Source organism: Capsella rubella, unplaced genomic scaffold (genome assembly GCF_000375325.1).
Source record: "Capsella rubella cultivar Monte Gargano unplaced genomic scaffold, Caprub1_0 scaffold_4, whole genome shotgun sequence".
NCBI lineage: Eukaryota > Viridiplantae > Streptophyta > Magnoliopsida > Brassicales > Brassicaceae > Capsella > Capsella rubella.
The window spans coordinates 12874666-12893037 of NW_006238920.1; the positions used below are offsets into that span (position 1 = coordinate 12874666).

At 35.5% G+C, this 18372-nt stretch overlaps 4 protein-coding genes and 2 long non-coding RNA genes across 7 annotated transcripts in view; 4 read left to right on the forward strand and 2 right to left on the reverse strand.

Annotated features, from left to right (window-relative positions):
• LOC17888034 (protein LIGHT-DEPENDENT SHORT HYPOCOTYLS 10) overlaps positions 1 to 1906 on the forward strand; it is a 2804-nt gene extending 898 nt beyond the window's left edge. Inside the window, exon 2 of one of the 2 annotated variants that reach the window (XM_006296503.2) lies at positions 1616 to 1906. The gene's annotated coding sequence lies outside the window, so the exon portion shown is untranslated. The remainder of the gene's footprint in view (positions 1 to 1615) is intronic. The other variant, XM_023784716.1, reaches the window with a different exon arrangement.
• Positions 1907 to 2736: 830 nt separating this feature from the next.
• LOC111831139 lies at positions 2737 to 4125 on the reverse strand. Its single transcript, XR_002834357.1, has 2 exons — positions 3815 to 4125; positions 2737 to 3709 (listed from the first exon to the last, which is right to left on the reverse strand). It is a non-coding gene; the product is annotated as an uncharacterized LOC111831139 (long non-coding RNA).
• A 1298-nt stretch (positions 4126 to 5423) lies between these two features.
• Positions 5424 to 6015, forward strand: LOC111831193. The gene is made up of 2 exons (XR_002834421.1): positions 5424 to 5612; positions 5874 to 6015. It is a non-coding gene; the product is annotated as an uncharacterized LOC111831193 (long non-coding RNA).
• A 2693-nt stretch (positions 6016 to 8708) lies between these two features.
• On the forward strand, positions 8709 to 11145 carry LOC17889164 (F-box protein MAX2). The gene has a single exon (XM_006296052.2). It carries the CDS (start codon positions 8880 to 8882, stop codon positions 10974 to 10976), a length of 2097 nt encoding a protein of 698 aa, XP_006296114.1. The 5' UTR covers positions 8709 to 8879; the 3' UTR covers positions 10977 to 11145.
• LOC17889918 (serine/threonine-protein kinase CTR1) lies at positions 11090 to 16251 on the reverse strand. The gene is made up of 17 exons (XM_023783695.1): positions 16155 to 16251; positions 15907 to 15954; positions 15386 to 15451; positions 15118 to 15214; positions 14817 to 14863; positions 14609 to 14716; positions 14269 to 14528; positions 13948 to 14148; positions 13552 to 13725; positions 13173 to 13444; positions 12724 to 12920; positions 12428 to 12551; positions 12332 to 12351; positions 12055 to 12205; positions 11584 to 11869; positions 11427 to 11499; positions 11090 to 11338 (listed from the first exon to the last, which is right to left on the reverse strand). Exons 4-17 carry the CDS (start codon positions 15180 to 15182, stop codon positions 11256 to 11258), a joined length of 2061 nt encoding a protein of 686 aa, XP_023639463.1. The 5' UTR covers positions 15183 to 15214; positions 15386 to 15451; positions 15907 to 15954; positions 16155 to 16251; the 3' UTR covers positions 11090 to 11255.
• An 863-nt stretch (positions 16252 to 17114) lies between these two features.
• LOC17890236 (ribosomal L1 domain-containing protein 1) lies at positions 17115 to 18361 on the forward strand. The gene has a single exon (XM_006296328.2). The coding sequence runs from the start codon at positions 17119 to 17121 to the stop codon at positions 18259 to 18261; it is 1143 nt and encodes a 380-aa protein (XP_006296390.1). The 5' UTR covers positions 17115 to 17118; the 3' UTR covers positions 18262 to 18361.
• The last annotated feature ends 11 nt before the right edge of the window (positions 18362 to 18372 follow it).

Below are 18372 nucleotides of genomic sequence, written 5' to 3' on the forward strand. Positions count from 1 at the left end.
TTTTTATTTTATTTTATTGTAATATATATATATATATATATATATATATATACCTTTGCGTTCATTTTTACACATAAAAACAAAACATCTAGATACACATAGATTTTGTTTCTTGGTCTCTTCTTGACTAGAATCTTATAGAAACTGTGGTTTTACTGGGTAAGAACATACATCCTTTCTATTGTAGAATTGTCTATAAAATCAAAACCCTAATTGGATAAATACTTAGGCTATCCAGTTCTGTGAAAGTCTTGATCTGATTTTAGAACATTATTGATTTTAAGTGCAGATTAAGGGACTTAGGTTTTTTGAATGGAAGTGGATTTGTGTTTTGAGAATATTTTATTTTAAAATAAATTTGGCTCTTTCAATGAAAGTAGATTTTGGTTTCGGAATATTGGTAAATACAGAAAATAGTAAAATTTTGATTGGATGATTTATTAATCTAATCGATCTTCTAGTATCAAAAGTAAAAAGCTTAGATTGATTCCCAAACCTTAATTTGAAAATGCATTCCATTTATTTAATATATATGTGTGGAAATTAAAGGTTTTTCAAGTTATCCTCGAGAAATACTCATTCAAGAATTGAAAAAAAAAAAAAAACACATTTGATTTAACCTGTTTACAAAGAGAGCAAAAGAGATCTCTATATATACATACATATATTTTTACCACTGTTGTTTATATAAACAGTGGTTCTAGAAAGTAATGATTGGCTCTTGGAATGCATCTCTTTAAAGATTTTTGTAGATTTGGTTCCCCATTGATGATCAAGAGCGCAATTGATTGAACCTTTTTCCCCCAATTTTATAACCTAGATAAATCGATTAATGATTGAGATTCCATGATTGTTCTCAAAGGTTAATAAGGTTATCTCAGAATAGAAATTCACACATATACTTTAATAGTATTTTAATCCATGCTTTAAACTATTGCAATGTGGGTCTTAGGAGAATGATCTCAATAGGAACAAATCCACCAAAACTTCAACATTATTAGTCATGTTAATTGTGTAATTAGGACCTCAGATTTTAGAGCTTGGATTGTGACTTATTAATTGGACTTTTTATGAAGGCCGCTTGTTGATAAAATACAAAATAAGTAAGGGCTGTTTAATTATAATGCTTAAACATTTATACATTGGCATTTTCTGAGATTACATAATTAGATTTTGTGGGACAGTAAGTTTCTCTTTGAATCCACCTAAATCATTTTTATTTCTCTGATCTCAAATATAGTTTCATTCTTAATTAGGTAAATAAATAAATAAATAAATTGCTCGAATAATCTTTATGCGTCTTTCTTTAGGGTCTTTGTCACCACTAACTTTGGAAAAGCTTGAAAGTTTGTTTTGTCCCCCGCAAAGCTTTATAGATTTTGTTCGATGATACAATGTACGTACGAAGCATAAGTCACACGAAACATAAGTTAATGAACATATCTTGGATGGATTGGCATTGAAGCATGCATGCATCTCGCATAGTTATGGCTAAACCTTTGATTTGTATATATATACCTTAATTAATCTTTCTGCATCTTGAGAATTTAGCTAAGCGCGTATACTATGTGTTTAATTATGGCAATTAATCAGTGAACTAATCTTGCTACAATAGAGATTGGCAGGATCAGTGAGTTTCAAAGAGGGATGAAATGTAAGAAACCTTAAATCTATCTACTGATGGTCAAGAAGTCAAAGGGAAATGGTGGTACCTTCAACACATCTTTCGGCCCATTTTAGCCGCTCATCGTTCCTTCCTCTATTTCCGTAGCTCTCGGTCATATATATCGTTCTTATTTTCTTATTAAGCTATATTTATCTTTATCCACTTATTAAGTTCTTTTTGAATAAGTAAGTGTGTAGAGTTTATTATAAATATTGAAGTCAGGTTTGTTCTGTACTTCTATATGTCTTCTTATTATGTCTGCGTTCTTTTATGTCTTATATAATTCCAACATATTGGATTTGAGTGAAAACAATGAACTATGTGGTGGAACAGCAGAGTTTGATGACCACTGAATTATTTTTGGCGTATTATGATATTGATGAATTTACGTTATAAATTAGAGATAAAACCTAGTACATTGATTAGTTAAAAATATATTAGTGTATCAGCCACAAAACAATCAGTTGGAAAATAGTGAAGAAAAAACTAGTTTCCTGACTGATGGTCCCAACAAATAAGAGAAACCTAAAAATTTAACCTAGTAAAAACCATATTGGTAATTGGTAAGTCCAAATGGAAAAAAAGAAAAGAAAAACTATTTTAACGGAAATAACATTAATTTAACATGAAGTTATAGACTTATACTATAGTATATGGTAGGGTTCTCTTACAAAATAGATTGGTAGCGCAATAGATCAATTCACATTTTTGTCTTCAGAGTAATTTTATATCATCTTATAATTTTCAAGGATACTGTGTAATTCCAGAGATAGTCTATAGCTTCGTTGGGGTATTGCACGTTTTTTTAAATGAAACAAAGTTATGAGTTTGACTCTCAACAATATACAAGAGACTATACTTGTAAAGGAAGTGCCTTCTATATGAACTTAGAGTAAACCTTTGAAAAATTTGTATGTTAAATAACAAGAGCAATGAGCCAATGATAATCCACAAAATTTACAATTAGCATATTCCCCATATATAAAGGATAAGTGTGCATATATATATATATATATATATATATATATATATATATATATATTAATCTGTCAAATATAAGCAAGGATTTCAAATTACCTGATTAAATAGTTAATTAAAGATGGTTGTGTTGAACAAAAGAAAAGATGGTTTTGTGTCGCTCGTCAACAAGCTAAGACATTTTAAGCCTCGATTGTTTTTTTTTGTACTTTTTTTTTTTTATCACATTTATGTTTTCATAACATCCCTTCTTAGTCTTTCCGTACATCTCCGAAGTTTGGTATGTCTTCTCCCCCACTATCAGGCTCACTCCATCGACAATCTTCAGTGGTTTTGCTTCAAAAGCTTTGGTCTCCTTCTTGAAACAACACAACTCTCATCGTCAGAATATACCAGTACCATCACATAAGTTCATTTTATTTCATAAGGAAGCAAAGGGATGCTCGTCTTCACACTTAAAGAATTGCACTACCTTCGGCTTCGCTCATTGAAGAAATCACCCGTATATATCATCCTAATCGGAGCATGTCCTATACACACGAGAGCAGTACCTTTACGCCAATGAAAAAACGTATTAGGCCACTTGGTTTCGCCTCTTTACCCATCGCACGGCACAGAAAACTGTAAACCATCTCTTCTGTAAACATGTATTGTATGTTCTATGCTCGATATGTTTAATCGTTTGCTCCATTCACGAAAACAATTTACTCCCGCCGTGTAGTAACACATGAAAACACAAACGTAAGCGAATTTTAGTTTTTGTGACAACGTATATGAGCGACAACGTATAAGGAAGGCCCAAAGAATGAATAATATAATCCAATATGATAGGGCCGAACACTGTCCATCCATATTGATTTCCTTCCAGTTCTCGTGAAGTCCTCTTCTCTCTACTCAACAACACAAGTACACAACCACCATAATGTCATGACCTAAATCTAGTGAGCTGCTATTCATACAAAATAATGGTTTCTATGTCCTAAATTACTTTATCATAACCAAGGAAACGGGATCATTCATCTCTGATAAACTCTTCACTAATCCCAATGACAAAATCCAATCAACCTAAAGTAAAAAAATGAGAATTATCAGCGCGATACTTAAAACGAAATTCTGATACCAAAATCTCAGAAAAAGAAAAATTGACAATTGAATAATAATAATTTTTACCACAACATCCTTTTTTCAATATACTTTTAACACAAAAAAAACGTAAGATCAAACGAATAAGAGGATTAAAATAAATAGACAGGTCCAAAAACAAAAACAACAAGAAATGTTGGCATTAAAAACAAACCCATATGCGACACGTGGGAACTGCTTTGTTAACTAGACGTCCACGTCATTGATAAAGATTGATGACATAAGACATGAGGGTGGCGGAAGAGGAGGAGGAGGAGGAGGATTTGTAAAAAGAAAGCAAAACGACGACATTGGGCATCGTCGTGACTCGTGAGACAGCAATGGCCAATGGTGTGTTGTTGTAGTCTCCTTTCAACAACGGAACACATATGTGTTCAAAAAAAAAAAAAAAAAAACAACGGAACACACACGACACACAAAATACACCAAGCTTTTTATTTTATCCCCCGAAAAAAAACAAAAAAATTGCCTACTCCACTTCACGTCACCAACTTATCTACTTCCACGTCACTCTCTTTTTTCCACCACTTCTTTTATTTTATTATTTTTCAATTTTAAGGTCTTTTTTTTTTAATTCAATACCCGGGCCCAGGCCCAGGCCCACCAAAGCTTCCACTTGATTAATTTTTGATTTTAAAATAACGTTTTCTTTTCCTTTTTCTAGCGTTTGCGTTTTAGCTTTTAAGACGACATTTTAAATTACTCTAAACTATAGATTAGTAATATATAATAAAATATTATACAACAGAAGAAAACGATCAGATCTAAGTAAATGTTATATTAGACCATGTACAATAGAGATACTAGGGTGTTGAAAAAATGGGCGTTAAAAATATAATTATATAGTTTATTGAAAATTTTGGTCCAATATTAAGAAAAGTGTTTAATATTAGACATTTTTGTGGGTGTCTTAAATTAAATTTACATAAAACATCATAAATTTTTTTTAGACACTTTTAATGGGTTACCATTGAACATGTCCGATTAACATATGAAGAAAGTTAATGACATGTAAAGATTTTTATTTTTAAAAAGAGTTAGTGAAATCTTTTTGGACCCCGCGCTTGTTGTTCTAAATCCAACTTCCCAACATCTCTTCTTCTTCTTACACCCAAATCGATTTTTTTTTTTCTTTTTTTTTTTTGGTTAACTTAAGAGTTCCAATTTTTCTGAGAGCAATGATCAAAACAGATGAATTATATAATTAGTCTCCTGTTTCCGTTATGGCCTATATGGAAATTTTGATTGACATGAGGATTAAAAAACAAAACTCAAAAACGTTTTCCTTTTCCTCGCACGTACCGTGAAAATGGAATCATGTTGTAGATAACTTTGATGTTGTTAGGTGTTTTCAATATCCGTCAAATTATATGATATATGTGGGTATTATGAGCTGCCAAAGTGCGTTTATTGATGTCCAAAAGTCTAAAAGGAAAAAAGTGGGAAAAAGGAAAATCAAACATTTTACTTTACAATTAACCGATAATATATGAATGTGTAATCACTTATGGAGTACTATTATGAATGTGTAATCACTTATCCATACATACTTTTGATATAAATATATATATATATATATATATATATATATATAGAGTACCTCCATGGCTCATTATGCTTCAACGAACGTGCGATCTCTCTTTCTCCACATAGATGTATCTATCTAAATATCTAATACGTTTTGTATTTTGCAAGGGACCGTACGTACGTGTCTTCCGATCGTATGTGTGTTTCCTTTTTCATGCTCGAGCGTTTGGTTGATTATTTTGCCATTCATTGTTCCACGTTTTCCCATTTTCATGATTTCATGCGTGCTAATTAAAAGGTAATCTAAGTATGCTATACAAATTATTGCTAATTATCATAATGATCATCCTACGGATTTTTATTTAACCGAGCATATATATATATATGACTAACGTACTGATAAAGTAAATTACCTCTCGTGCCAAGAAAAAAAAACTATATACTACTGGTTATATTTATAAGGGCTGACATAGTTTTTATGGTTTCGTGGACTAAATTACACTGAGAAAGTGTCACTCAAGAAATCTTCCGGCACGAAACCTTTTTTTTTTTTTTTCAGGAAACCTTACTCATACCTAGCGAGGTACCTCTGATCCTGCAGGACCTTGAAGGCTTGAACCGTCTTTTAGCAAGTACAAATTGTACAATTTATTCTGCTTTTTTCTTTCTATAGTGATTTGAATGTCCGTATTCTTTCTTCATTCATAGTTATTTTTGAATATATTTATATAAACTAGAATATGTAAGAACAATATATACTTGGGTTCACTAAGTTAATGCATCAATTTAGTGTATGTTTCTTAAATAGTTTGAAACGGTCTTGTTACGGTATGCTCATTAACTAGATAAGTTTGCTATTAAACATCTAATAGACCCGTAATACAACGGTTTCCACATATTTTGTATTTCTGTATTAGTGCTATATAAATAGATATTGTATATAACTATAGTATCCCCCAAAGATATTATTGGTGCAGGGTACATTGTATTATCACTTCTTTTTAATAAAAGGGTTTTCAAATTAAAGCATGAAAGACGAGATTGTTACACAAGTCCCATAATTGGAATCATTAGTTAGTAGTAATTAAACTTGTACAAATTAAAACTGATGTATTATCACTTTTTCTAAGATAAAATAGCATTAAATTTACATGTATACCACAATTTAATTCAGTCATTTATAAGCATGGGCACAAAAACATGGTATACTATGTCAGTGGTAGGATCTACATGTAAATAAATAGTTGCGTTTATAGGTTGACGCATGTGTAATCACATGTATATGTATGTGTGTATGCGTTTTTTTTTTGTGACCGGCAAGATGAGTAGGCAAGAGATAATGGGTGCCCCACAAATCTTAAATTTCTCACTTAGTCACTTTGTAAGTAAAAGAAAAAGAAAAAAACATTTAGTTGCGAACTTGCAATCGACTTGCTCACTATTGCTTTCGTGCGATTATGCCCATTGAGTTATCCATTAAACTTTTAAAATAAAATTAACACTATTTTTTTGTTATAAATAAAATTGCGTTTAGCAATAATGAAACCATATATTAATAGAAAATCGTTCTTTATATAAAAAGAAAAAGAAAAATAATAAAACCCTATATATATATATATATGTTATGTTTTCATCTGTAATGTAACAGGGACTGAGAGGGAATCGTATCCAATTAAAAAAGACAGAAGTCTATTTCATACGATGCTCTTTCAACTGAATCAATTCACTATTTTTGGATCTATTTTTATCTTAAAATGGAAACCAATTCAACTTTAAAATTTTTAGTGGTGCGTATGCTTTCTTTTGAAAATTCAGTGGTGCGTATTCTTAGTTTATTACGGATTCCAATTATGAAAATTTAGTTTGGGATATAACTAGAATCTCCTGATCATATAATTGCACTTTTTAATATATTTTGTGTACATGAAACAATCATTATTGAATTTAACGTTATAGGAAAGACTAACACATTTCTTGTTTTTCCTGCTATTTTATTCACCTTCATCTCTTATTATTTTCAAATAGTGTTATATATATATATATATATATATATATATGCGGTTAATAGCATTGGAATATTTCTTGATATTCTCAAATGAGTGAGTTGTGCTTAGTTTTATTTATCCTTTTCCTCTTCCAGCTAGCTCATGCACTATCATCAGCAAAACAAAATAAGAGGTGCAGAGAGTAGCTACACAAAAAGGAGGTTGGTATTAGTATTATTCTTGAGGGGAAAATTAAAGAAAAGATTTTTTTAAAAAAAAATGTTAGATGCATGCACGGGACAAAGGTGGATGGATTGTTCTTTACAGAAAAATATGCAATTCGAGTGGGAACATAAGGGAGAGACTTGAAAGAGAGGTTTCATTATATATATATTTGTTGTGATACTGCTTTGGAACCAAATTGTCAAGTTAAGGCGTCAATTCCATAATACCTGACCTTGACAACAAAAAGTTGTTATGCCCTAGTAAACTGAACTGAGCTAGACAACAACACCTAGCTAGTAAGATTAGTATTGGACAGCTTCGATCGGTTAACATTTTAAACGTTTTTATAAATTCCGACAGCAGAGAGTGCATGCAGAGACAGTAAAGTAGGTACATGTCCTGATATATCCGTACTAGTTACCATAATCTCAAAGATTTCGAAATCATCGTTAAGTCGTCGGATCATGGCAGTGAACCTTTATCATACCCAAGTAAAATAATAAAAGGTGATGAGAACATGATCCACACGAACAAACGACTCATATTGTTTGGAGTCGGATAATGCAAGCAAGCAAAGTATGATTTTGGTTTCTCCAAAGATAGTCTCATCATCAGATAAGCACGCATAAATTCAAAATTACTCACAAAATCTTTTGACCAAAAAGATAATACAAATCCCATTATCTATTACTTCTGACTACTTTGATAAAGCAGGCAGTTGTACATATAAATAGTATAATTAGAAATATATAGTTTTGAGTGGGATGAATAATTTTTTTAGGTTAATAGAAAATAAGATTTTGTATAGATACAATTAGTTAGAGGTAATTTAGACTTGCTTTATTTTATTTTATTTTAACAAACAGACTTGCTTTAAAAGACAATAAAAATGAGAGGATGTTTCAAACTGTATTTTAGTTTAGATTTTACAAAACAATCCGACGTACTTTGTACTTTGATCTACATGAACTAAGTATATCACCTATCAGTATACAGTAGATGATGATTTTAGAGGAGATTCGACAAAACTATAATTGTTAGTAAGATATATAAAGGCATATATATATATATATATATATATATATTGTTGTATGCAAAAAACAAATTAAAAAAAAAACCCAAAAAAAGAAGAATTATATCTATTTTAAGATCCCTTTGCCCGTAACACACAGCAAAGAGACATTTTATGATTTATCCAAAAACAAAAAAGAGGGAGAGAAGAGAGAGGAGAATGTCAGTATCACGTGGCGTGGCTCTATCTCATCCCAACACAAATCTCTTCTTCTTCTTCTTCTTCTTCTTTGTTCCTTCCTTCCTAAATCTTTAGAGTTGAGCTCTCTCCGCCGCTTCTCATCATGGCTTCTTCTTCTCCCACCACTACTCTCTCCGACTTACCTGACGTCATCTTATCCACTATCTCCTCCCTCGTCTCCGATTCCCGAGCCCGCAACTCTCTCTCCCTCGTCTCTCACAAATTCCTCGCTCTCGAGAGATCCACTCGTTCCCACCTCACTCTCCGCGGCAACGCCCGTGATCTCTCTCTCGTTCCCGGCTGTTTCCGATCTGTCTCTCACCTCGATCTCTCTTTCCTCTCTCCTTGGGGTCACACTCTCCTCGCCTCTCTCCCTCCCGATCACCAGAACCTTCTCGCTCTCCGTCTCAAATTCTGTTTCCCTTCCGTCGAGTCTCTCAACGTCTACTCCCGTTCCCCTTCCTCCCTCGAGCTTTTGCTTCCTCAATGGCCCAGTATTCGTCACATCAAGCTCCTCCGATGGCACCAGCGAGCTTCTCAGATCCCTTTGGGTGGCGATTTTGTTCCTATCTTTGAACACTGCTGTGCTTTCCTTGAGTCTTTGGATCTCTCCGCCTTCTATCACTGGACTGAAGACTTGCCTCCTGTTCTTCTCCGCTATGCTGACGTCGCTGCCAGGCTTCTACGCTTAGATCTCTTGACGGCTTCTTTCACCGAAGGTTACAAATCTAGCGAAATCGTCAGTATCACTAAATCCTGCCCTAATTTGAGAGCTTTTCGTGTTGCTTGTACGTTTGATCCGAGATACTTTGAGTTTGTCGGAGATGAGACTCTCTCCGCGGTAGCTACCAATTGTCCTAAATTAACGCTTCTTCATATGGTAGACACAGCGTCGTTGGCCAATCCCAGGGCGATTTCAGGTACGGAAGCTGGAGACTCGGCTGTCACGCCTGGGACTTTGATTGAGGTTTTCTCAGGTTTACCGAATTTAGAGGAACTGGTTCTTGATGTAGGGAAGAATGTGAGCCACAGTGGTGTAGCTTTAGAGGCATTGAATTCCAAATGCAAGAGGCTAAGAGCATTGAAGCTAGGTCAGTTCCAAGGTGTTTGCTCTGCTACTGACTGGGGGCGGCTCGATGGTGTTGCCTTGTGTGGAGGATTGCAGTCCTTGTCTATTAAGAATTCCGGTGATTTGACTGATATGGGTTTGGTGGCTATAGGGAGAGGATGTTGTAAGTTGACTAAGTTTGAGATTCAAGGGTGTGAGAATGTAACAGTGAACGGGTTAAGAACTATGGTCTCCCTGCGGAGAAACACTTTAACTGATGTGAGAATTTCTTGCTGCAAGCATCTTGATACAACCTCTTCTTTAAAGGCGATTGAGCCTATCTGCGATCGGATCAAGAAACTGCATATAGACTGTGTGTGGTCTGGTTCAGAGGAGGTGGTAGAAGAAAAGTTCAAAACAAGCGAAACTAACCACGAGGATGAAGATGATGATGATGATTACGAGAGGAGCCTCAAGAGGTTCAAGTATTCATCGGAGGCAGACCACTGTTCAACCAGTGATGGGAATGGATTCTGTTCTGAAGACAGAGTATGGGAGAAACTAGAGTGTCTGTCTTTATGGATCAGTGTTGGAGAATTTCTGACACCATTACCTTTGACAGGACTGGATGACTGTCCGAATTTGGAAGAGATTAGGATCAAGATAGAAGGAGATTGCAGAGGTAAGCGCAGGCCAGCTGACCCAGAGTTCGGGTTAAGCTGTCTTGCTCTCTACCCAAAGCTCTCTAAGATGAAATTAGATTGTGGGGACACAATCGGTTTTGCACTGACCGCACCGCCAATGCAGATGGATTTGAGCTTGTGGGAAAGATTCTTCTTGACCGGAATTGGAAGCTTGAGCTTGACTGAGCTTGATTATTGGCCACCACAGGATAGAGATGTTAACCAGAGGAGTCTCTCGCTTCCTGGAGCAGGTCTGTTACAAGAGTGCCTGACTCTGAGGAAGCTCTTCATCCATGGAACAGCTCATGAGCATTTCATGAACTTTTTGTTGAGAATCCCCAACTTAAGGGATGTACAGCTTAGAGCAGACTATTATCCTGCGCCGGAGAACGATATGAGCACAGAGATGAGAGTTGGTTCGTGTAGCCGCTTCGAGGACCAATTGAACAGCCGCAACATCATTGACTGAAAACTTCAGATCGAGTTACATATACTATTAGGTCTGTATTGGCTTCAGAAACTGTCCAATTTATTTGTATGGTCAGAGTGTTATATATGTTTGTAAAAGGAAAGAGCAAAGTCTATATGGTTTGCAACCAATTAATGATTTCATAATACAAAAAATCCATTGTTATTAATGATAAACTCAATGAAGAAGACGGAGAACAGGATTACAAAACTCGATGAATTTCTAACACCTAATGCCTCAACATCTTCTACATACATAGAGAACAGACAACTCACATAATCAGCGAATCGAAAGCTCGCAGAATGTTAGACGGTGCATTATCTCTTCACAGCTCGGCCTTTGCTTTGGCTCCGACCAACAATCTATAACAAGACAAAAGTTCCCATAAACATCTGTTTACTAAAGGACAGTAAAGGTTCTAGGAGAAACAAGAGTTCATTTTTGAGAAACCTGCGATGAGCTCGCTTAGTGGTCCTTCAGGTATTTTGAGCCGGGCTCCTTCATATGCGACTATATCAATGACCTGAAAGCAAGAATTGCAAGATCCGGGTTAAGATTCGATGTTTTTGTTTAGTTACTAAGTGTCGTTCTTGTTTAACGGACATACTTTTTCTTTTGGGACTCCATCCCAGGGCTTGGATAGAGTGCAAAGCTCCCACATTATAACACCAAAGCTAAAGATGTCACATTTTTCTGTGATAGGTTCATTTCGGATAAGTTCAGGAGCCATCCACTCTGGAGTTCCTGCAGCTGCAGTGTCCTTCACTGTTGGGCCTTTCATCATTCTCGAGAGCCCAAAATCACAGATCTTCACTATCCCCTTGCTTAACAGACAGTTCGCACTTTTTAGATCACGGTGGACTATCCCCATCTGGTGTATGCCCATCAAACCTCTTTGAAACACATAAAACACAAGTGAATATGGAAACTCCTGACTCTATTTTCTAAATTTTGCTATGCCAAAAGGAGATGGTGTGAATCTTGATCCCTGTAAGAATTTGGTGATAAAATCTATGCAGTGTCTCAAGAAAGATCTGATGATAACTCAAAGTTAGTATTCAGTGTAGAAATGAAATACCTGCAAATGTCACGCAGAATATTTAGTATCCTTTCCCAGCTCATCTTCCTTTTCCTGGTACGGAGCAAATCATACAAGGACCCCCTTTTCATATACTCTGTGACCAAAGATAACTGAGGAGGCTTTGTGCATGCTCCAATGAACAGAATAACTACAAGTAAGTCATCAGATGCCCTCGTTACTCACAAAATGATATTAAAATCTTACAGATTGACCGCCTAAGGATCGTTGGACAAGTACTCAAAAGAAAAAGAAAAAAAGTATAGATAATGATTACCATTGGGATGTCGTATACGGCTGCACAGAAGAGAAGACATGAAGAAAGGTCAGAAGATAATTTAAAGAGGCACAGAAAAAATTAAAGGTCACATACCTAAGAATAAATATCTCATTGCAAAAAACTTCCATGTTCTCAACTGTAAGCTGTTGTCCAAAAAGGATCTTGATCGCAACATCTGTTTTATTCCAGATGCCACGACATACTACTCCAGAAGAACCTGAACGACATATACCAACAAAGAAGAGTTAATCGGGTTTCAAAGGAAAAAAAAAGTATACTTTTGCTCACAGACCATATCCGAGTTCTTTTGCTGAAGATCTATGGCCAATACAACAGATAGATGGAATTCGAAAACACTCCACATGTCTTCATAATAAAACCATCCTTACCACTCCCGACAGAAGACCCAACTTTCATCTCGGAGAAATTTATGTTCCATTCTTCAAATGGCAACAAAGGCTTATTCTGGAACATAGGAGATCCCAGCACTTCATTCCACATGTGGCTTATATCTTGATGTGAAGGTTCACTCCTTACAAATGATTGGAATTGACAGTTTTGGGGAGATGACGGCAGTGATTTTGCCCTGCAACACATTGTCAAGTTTACTTCAAGCAAACGATATCAATAAAACCAAATATTAATGACAACAACAGGCGATACTATGGCTACAAACTCTCAGTACCATTTGTGGACGCTTGTACAGGATGCAAGCAAAAATGCTAGTTTAGTCATCTTATGTTATGCTCAAAATACCATTAACTTTTGCAGCTATATAAAACTGGGTGGTAGCAAATATACAAACATAACCAAGAAAACTAAACAAGTATATTATCACCTTAAACCAGATTGTAACACAGATGGCGGACCAGACTGTTCCATGGGACTGTTTGGCTCCAATGGTGAAACACAAAAGCCATTGTCTACATAATCACTCTGCCATGCCATTGAGATGTGAGCCATATAAACTTCCTCGGGTGAGAAGGGTCTAAGCTGACCAGGACATCGCTTAAGGTCAACCAGCACTTCCACATCATTGACCGCAACCACAACAGACATATGATAACATGAGTCGACACTAGCAGGAGATGTCAGATCACTAGGGAAACCCTGATCAAGAAATTTAACCGAAATGCCAAGTTCTCAGAACCAACCAATGACATGTGGAAATTGTAGTTATACACAAGGCCACTGATCACCTTTTATATAGTACTTACCACTACAAGCGTAGTTTCAAGACCAACAGCATCAGCTAGAACTTTAAAGAGGATTGCTCGAACGCGACAAGAATCATGTTTGATTTGTCCTAGCAGTGGGAACCCATGAGCTTTAAATGATTGTCTCGATCTTGCTTGAATTGGTAGATGTCTTCCTTTATATACATCTGCCACCTGCCAGAAGAAGGAAAACTCCAATTAAGATTTTCCGATAACCTAAAAGAGTCTAATCCATGGATAAAACCATATTTGTTTTCCTTTTTAGAGCCAAATATTTACTGCATGTAGTCATAAAATAAAGTAACAAAATGATATGCATTGTAGCCATGCATCTTTGACGTAGTCATGATTCTCCCAAAAATTTACAATTACCAAATTTAGTCCACCCATTCTTACCAGTCCAGCAGTTTTCTTAATAACTGTAACCGGCTCTGAGTGCAATCCTTCGACAAGTCTGATATAGTATTCCATTATCAAAGTAAGCTGTTTATCGACCTCAAAATTTACACAAATCACATCAGCCTTAAGACGTTCTTCCCCCAGCGCATCAATTTCTTCTAATGTAGGAATGCTTTCTGAAAGCATCAATCTCTCAACCTGTTGAAAATTTCAACAACATAATAAGATACGAAAGACAAACAGCAGCACATAACCAAGTATTAATAAAGCTAACTGATATTATTGGACAAAGACAAAATCAACCTAAAGATAGCTTACCGGGACCATAGAGTAAAAACCACTCGGGATCGGGTCAGAAAGCATCCCAGTACTCCAAAGAAAATTCGATGCTTCATAACTTGACACCTCATCTGGATCAAGATTTTTGGGTGATTCTTTAGTACCAGAGGTTTCACCTTGACACCATACAGACTTGGATATCTTCCCAACTTCTGAAAGCCTCGAAGTAGGACTTGGAGTTATTAGTTCTGGTGGCCCAGCATCATCTCTTGTCTTTTCTACAACCATATCCTTGAGGTCTAAAATCACATGAGAGTCTCCTTAGCCCATAGGACGGAAAACATAGGTACCAGAATATTGAGAATCAAACGTCATGTACCTCTAGCTTGGACCTCAGCTTCTGAACGCCTCGAGATAGGACCTCGAGGTTTTGGTTCTGATGGTCCCGCAGCATCTCTTGTCTCTTCCACAATCATCTCCTCAGAGTCTAAAATCACATGAGCGTCTCTTTAGCCCATAGGGATCCCTCAAGAAAATACGGAAAAAAAGGTAGGTAGCAGAATATGGAGAGTTAAAACTCTGTGTACCTCTAGCTTGTTCCCTTAGGTCAGCTAACCTGGAGGTCCTGGACAGACTAAAAACAAGAATGGTTAAGTCAATAAAAGAACCTCAATGCTTCCACTATAATATATTGGTGCATGATATACATGATTCAGTAACATACTAATTAATTACACTCCATATATTGCTTACCAAAAGCATTTAATTAGTACAAGATCATTCTCAAAGATTAGCTACAAACTTAATCGAAGTGTTGGACTTTCTATACGAAATCTCAAAAATAGAAGATAATTCTCTTAGATATGATACACAGCATCAAAAACTTACGCCATGACAGAGCCTTTAACTGACTCAACTGATCCTTTGCGACATTTACAACATTTGGCTCCCATTTCCAAGTCCTCGGTTGCAAAATTCCAAAGTCCTGCATTAGATTTTAAACCCAGATTTGAAAATTTAATAAGAGCAAATCCTCTTCAATCTACCAATTTTAAAAGCAAAATCCGACCACAAAGATAGATTCAAACACATAAGAAAAATTCCAGAAGAAGATGCTAAAGAGCAGAGTAAGAATAAAGGGTTTAAGGAAACTAACACTCACAAAAAGCAGATCAACGTCTTCCCAATTCCAAATTCCAACAATCAATTTGCTTAAACCGCACTGCGAAAGACGGTAGAGAGAATTGAAGATAACCATGATCAAGCAACAAAGAACTATACGTGCACACACATAGAGTATGTGCAAGTATATGCATAGAGATTTACAACAGCGATTCATAAGACAAAAAAAATGGGGGGTTTTTGAAAAAGTTTTGATTTTGATGTTAGGAAGATAAAAAAAAAAACAAAAAACACAGTGCTCTGGGGTTTTAGGAAAGTGATGAAGCCCGACGAAGAGGAGAGGGAAACACACAAAAGACAAGTAAGTCATGTGCCGTAGATCGAGTCACGTGAGCTGGTTCAGTATATCTCTATTTGACTATTTCACTCACACTAAAAGATAATTTGCTAAACTGATCATTTTTCCGGTAATTTTAATTTTGCAAGATACTGTTTTCAAAATTTTATTTGCAAGATTTTAAAAATATATATACTTTACCTAAAGGATTTGTATACCTTATACGTCGTCGAAGCTGCTTGTTGTATGAAGGTAATCGTCAAAACCTGATTCATAAAAACCATAGAGATGTAAAAAAATAGTCTCAGTATTGATCCATAGTAATTATCTAAAATCGTATCATGCATGAGATAGATTATAAAGAGGAAGATGATGATGTAGTGTAGATGAACAAGTCTAAGACAAGAGTTTGACAAAAACGAGGATGCAATTTGTATGAAAAGATTGCAATATGAAGAAAATTCACCCAACCCAACTCCAATATTTTGATTGATTTCTTTTGTGTTTTCTTTGTTTTAAAAAACTGACAAGCTTCGTTCTCTTTATATTTTCACTGAACTCGATTAGATACCACACAGATTGGTTTATCTTAAAATTCACCTTTAAATAGAGGAAAAAAAAACACTTTTTTACATAGAAAGAAAAATCTATTTGAGACCATTTTGTTTTGTGACTAAAAAATGACATATCCAATTAATGTCATTACCACTTCTCTTGTTTAGCTTTTTTTGTTTTTAGAAATTTATAAATTGACTAAAGAGGACCATAACATTTAGGTGACATATAAGGAATACAATTTTCACTGTTGATGTTGTATTGGTCCAGGATGGATACAGCAAATCTCTTATATATATAGTATAATATTTTTCACAAAATAAATTACAGATATACAGCAAATCTCTTATATAAATAATATAATATTTTTCACAAAATTACAGATAATAAAATTAACATCAACTTTATTATTTAAGTATGGTTATTTTGATATTATGTAAATATGGTATGTAAATATGGTGAAGATGACAACTAAGGATTACTATATAACCATGTTTTATAAATCTAATAATGATAGGCTGCCAGGCGTCCAAAAAAAATATGACAGGCTGGCAAAAATAAAATATAATGTGAAAATCTTATATTTAAAAAACCTTCAAATACATGAAAAAACTATATATATTTCTTGAATTGATAAAATACCCAATTTTGTCATAATTTACAAAATAATAATATTAATTCTCAGTTAAAGATTTTTCTTCGGTTAGGGCGGGCAGTTTATAAACCAGCATAGTTAAGCCCATTAACTATATTATGGGCCAAAAGAAACCCAAAAACGCGTTTCAAAGTTGTTTCCTCTTCCCCAACCTAAAAGTATAAAACCCTGAATCTTCCAGAACCCTATGGAACGAACTTACCATCCGTCCGAGTTACCAATGACGACCGCAGCTCAGTCGCAAGCGCCGGTAACGTCAATAGTGAGCCCCAAGACTGTGAACAGTGCAATTAAGGCTCTGTTCGAAATTAGAAACAAAAAATCGAAAACGGAGAAGCCACAGCTTCCAGAGGAAGACGAATCCGTATACCTAACCGTATCCCTGGATAAGATTCCAGAGACGCATCGTACGTGCACTTACCGAATCGCTCTTCCGCATCCGCTAATCAACACTACCGAAGACTCCCCGGAGCTCTGTCTCATCATCCACGACAAACCTAAATATGGTCTCACTAGGGACGATGTGGTGAAGAAGATTAAATCCGAGAACATACCCATCACTAAAGTTCTTACGCTATCGATGCTGAAATCGGAACCGAAACGGAAGCTATGCGATTCCTACGAGAGGTTTTTCACTGATCGGAGAATGACTCCTTTGTTGCCGAGATCGGTTGGGAAGAATTTCTTTGGTAGTAAGAAGATTCCTGTGGCGATTGATTTGAAGCGTAGGAATTGGAAAGAGCAGATTGAGAAATCTTGTCGAACTGCTATGTTCTTCATCAGGACTGGGACTTGTAGTGTCATCCATGTCGGGAAGTTGTCCATGGGAAGAGATGAAATCGTCGAGAATGTGATGGCCACTTTGAGTGGAGTAGTTGATGTTTTGCCTGATAAGTGGAAATACATTAGATCCTTTCGTGTCAAGTTATCTGAGAGTTTTGCATACCCTATTTATCAGACTGTGCCAGCTGACTTGGACCCCAAGATTGATCCTTTTGCTGTTAAAGATGCTAAGAATGGTCAAGTATTAGTTCAAAGTGAGAATGTTGATGATACTAGTAAGAGTGTCAAGACAAAGAAGAAGAAGAAAGGGAGGATCCATGATGAGGTTAGATATAATGAATCTGAGATTCTTGGTGACGACGAAATCCAAATGAATTTGGAATATGAGGTTGATGGTGATCTCAATGGTTCTGGCGATACAAAGAAGAGGAAGACGTCTGCAGAGAGTGAGAAACTAGTGAAGGAATCAAAGCTAAAGAATGTGTTCAAGGTTAAAAAGCTAGAGAATGGTAGTGATGAGGCTGGTGGTGGATTGAAAGCAAAGACTAAGAAGAGTAAAAGACTAAGAAGTATTGATTAAGTATTTTCTTCTTTCTGCTTGAGTGATTTTTGGGTACTGCTTATGATTATTTATTATTCTGATACGTTTAGGCTTTTTGTAGTCGATTACTACTTCATTACTTTGTTCATC

Coding starts and splice junctions, on each gene's coding strand:
- LOC17890236 (XM_006296328.2), top strand. CDS start 17,119: ATGACGACCGCAGCTCAGTCGCAAGCGCCGGTAACGTCAATAGTGAGC.
- LOC17889918 (XM_023783695.1), bottom strand. CDS start 15,182: ATGGGAGCCAAATGTTGTAAATGTCGCAAAGGATCAGTTGAGTCAGTT. Junction 12,352..12,427: donor AATGAGATATTTATTCTTAG/GTATGTGACCTT, acceptor TCTTCTGTGCAG/CCGTATACGACATCCCAATG. Junction 11,339..11,426: donor ACTAAGCGAGCTCATCGCAG/GTTTCTCAAAAA, acceptor GTCTTGTTATAG/ATTGTTGGTCGGAGCCAAAG.
- LOC17889164 (XM_006296052.2), top strand. CDS start 8,880: ATGGCTTCTTCTTCTCCCACCACTACTCTCTCCGACTTACCTGACGTC.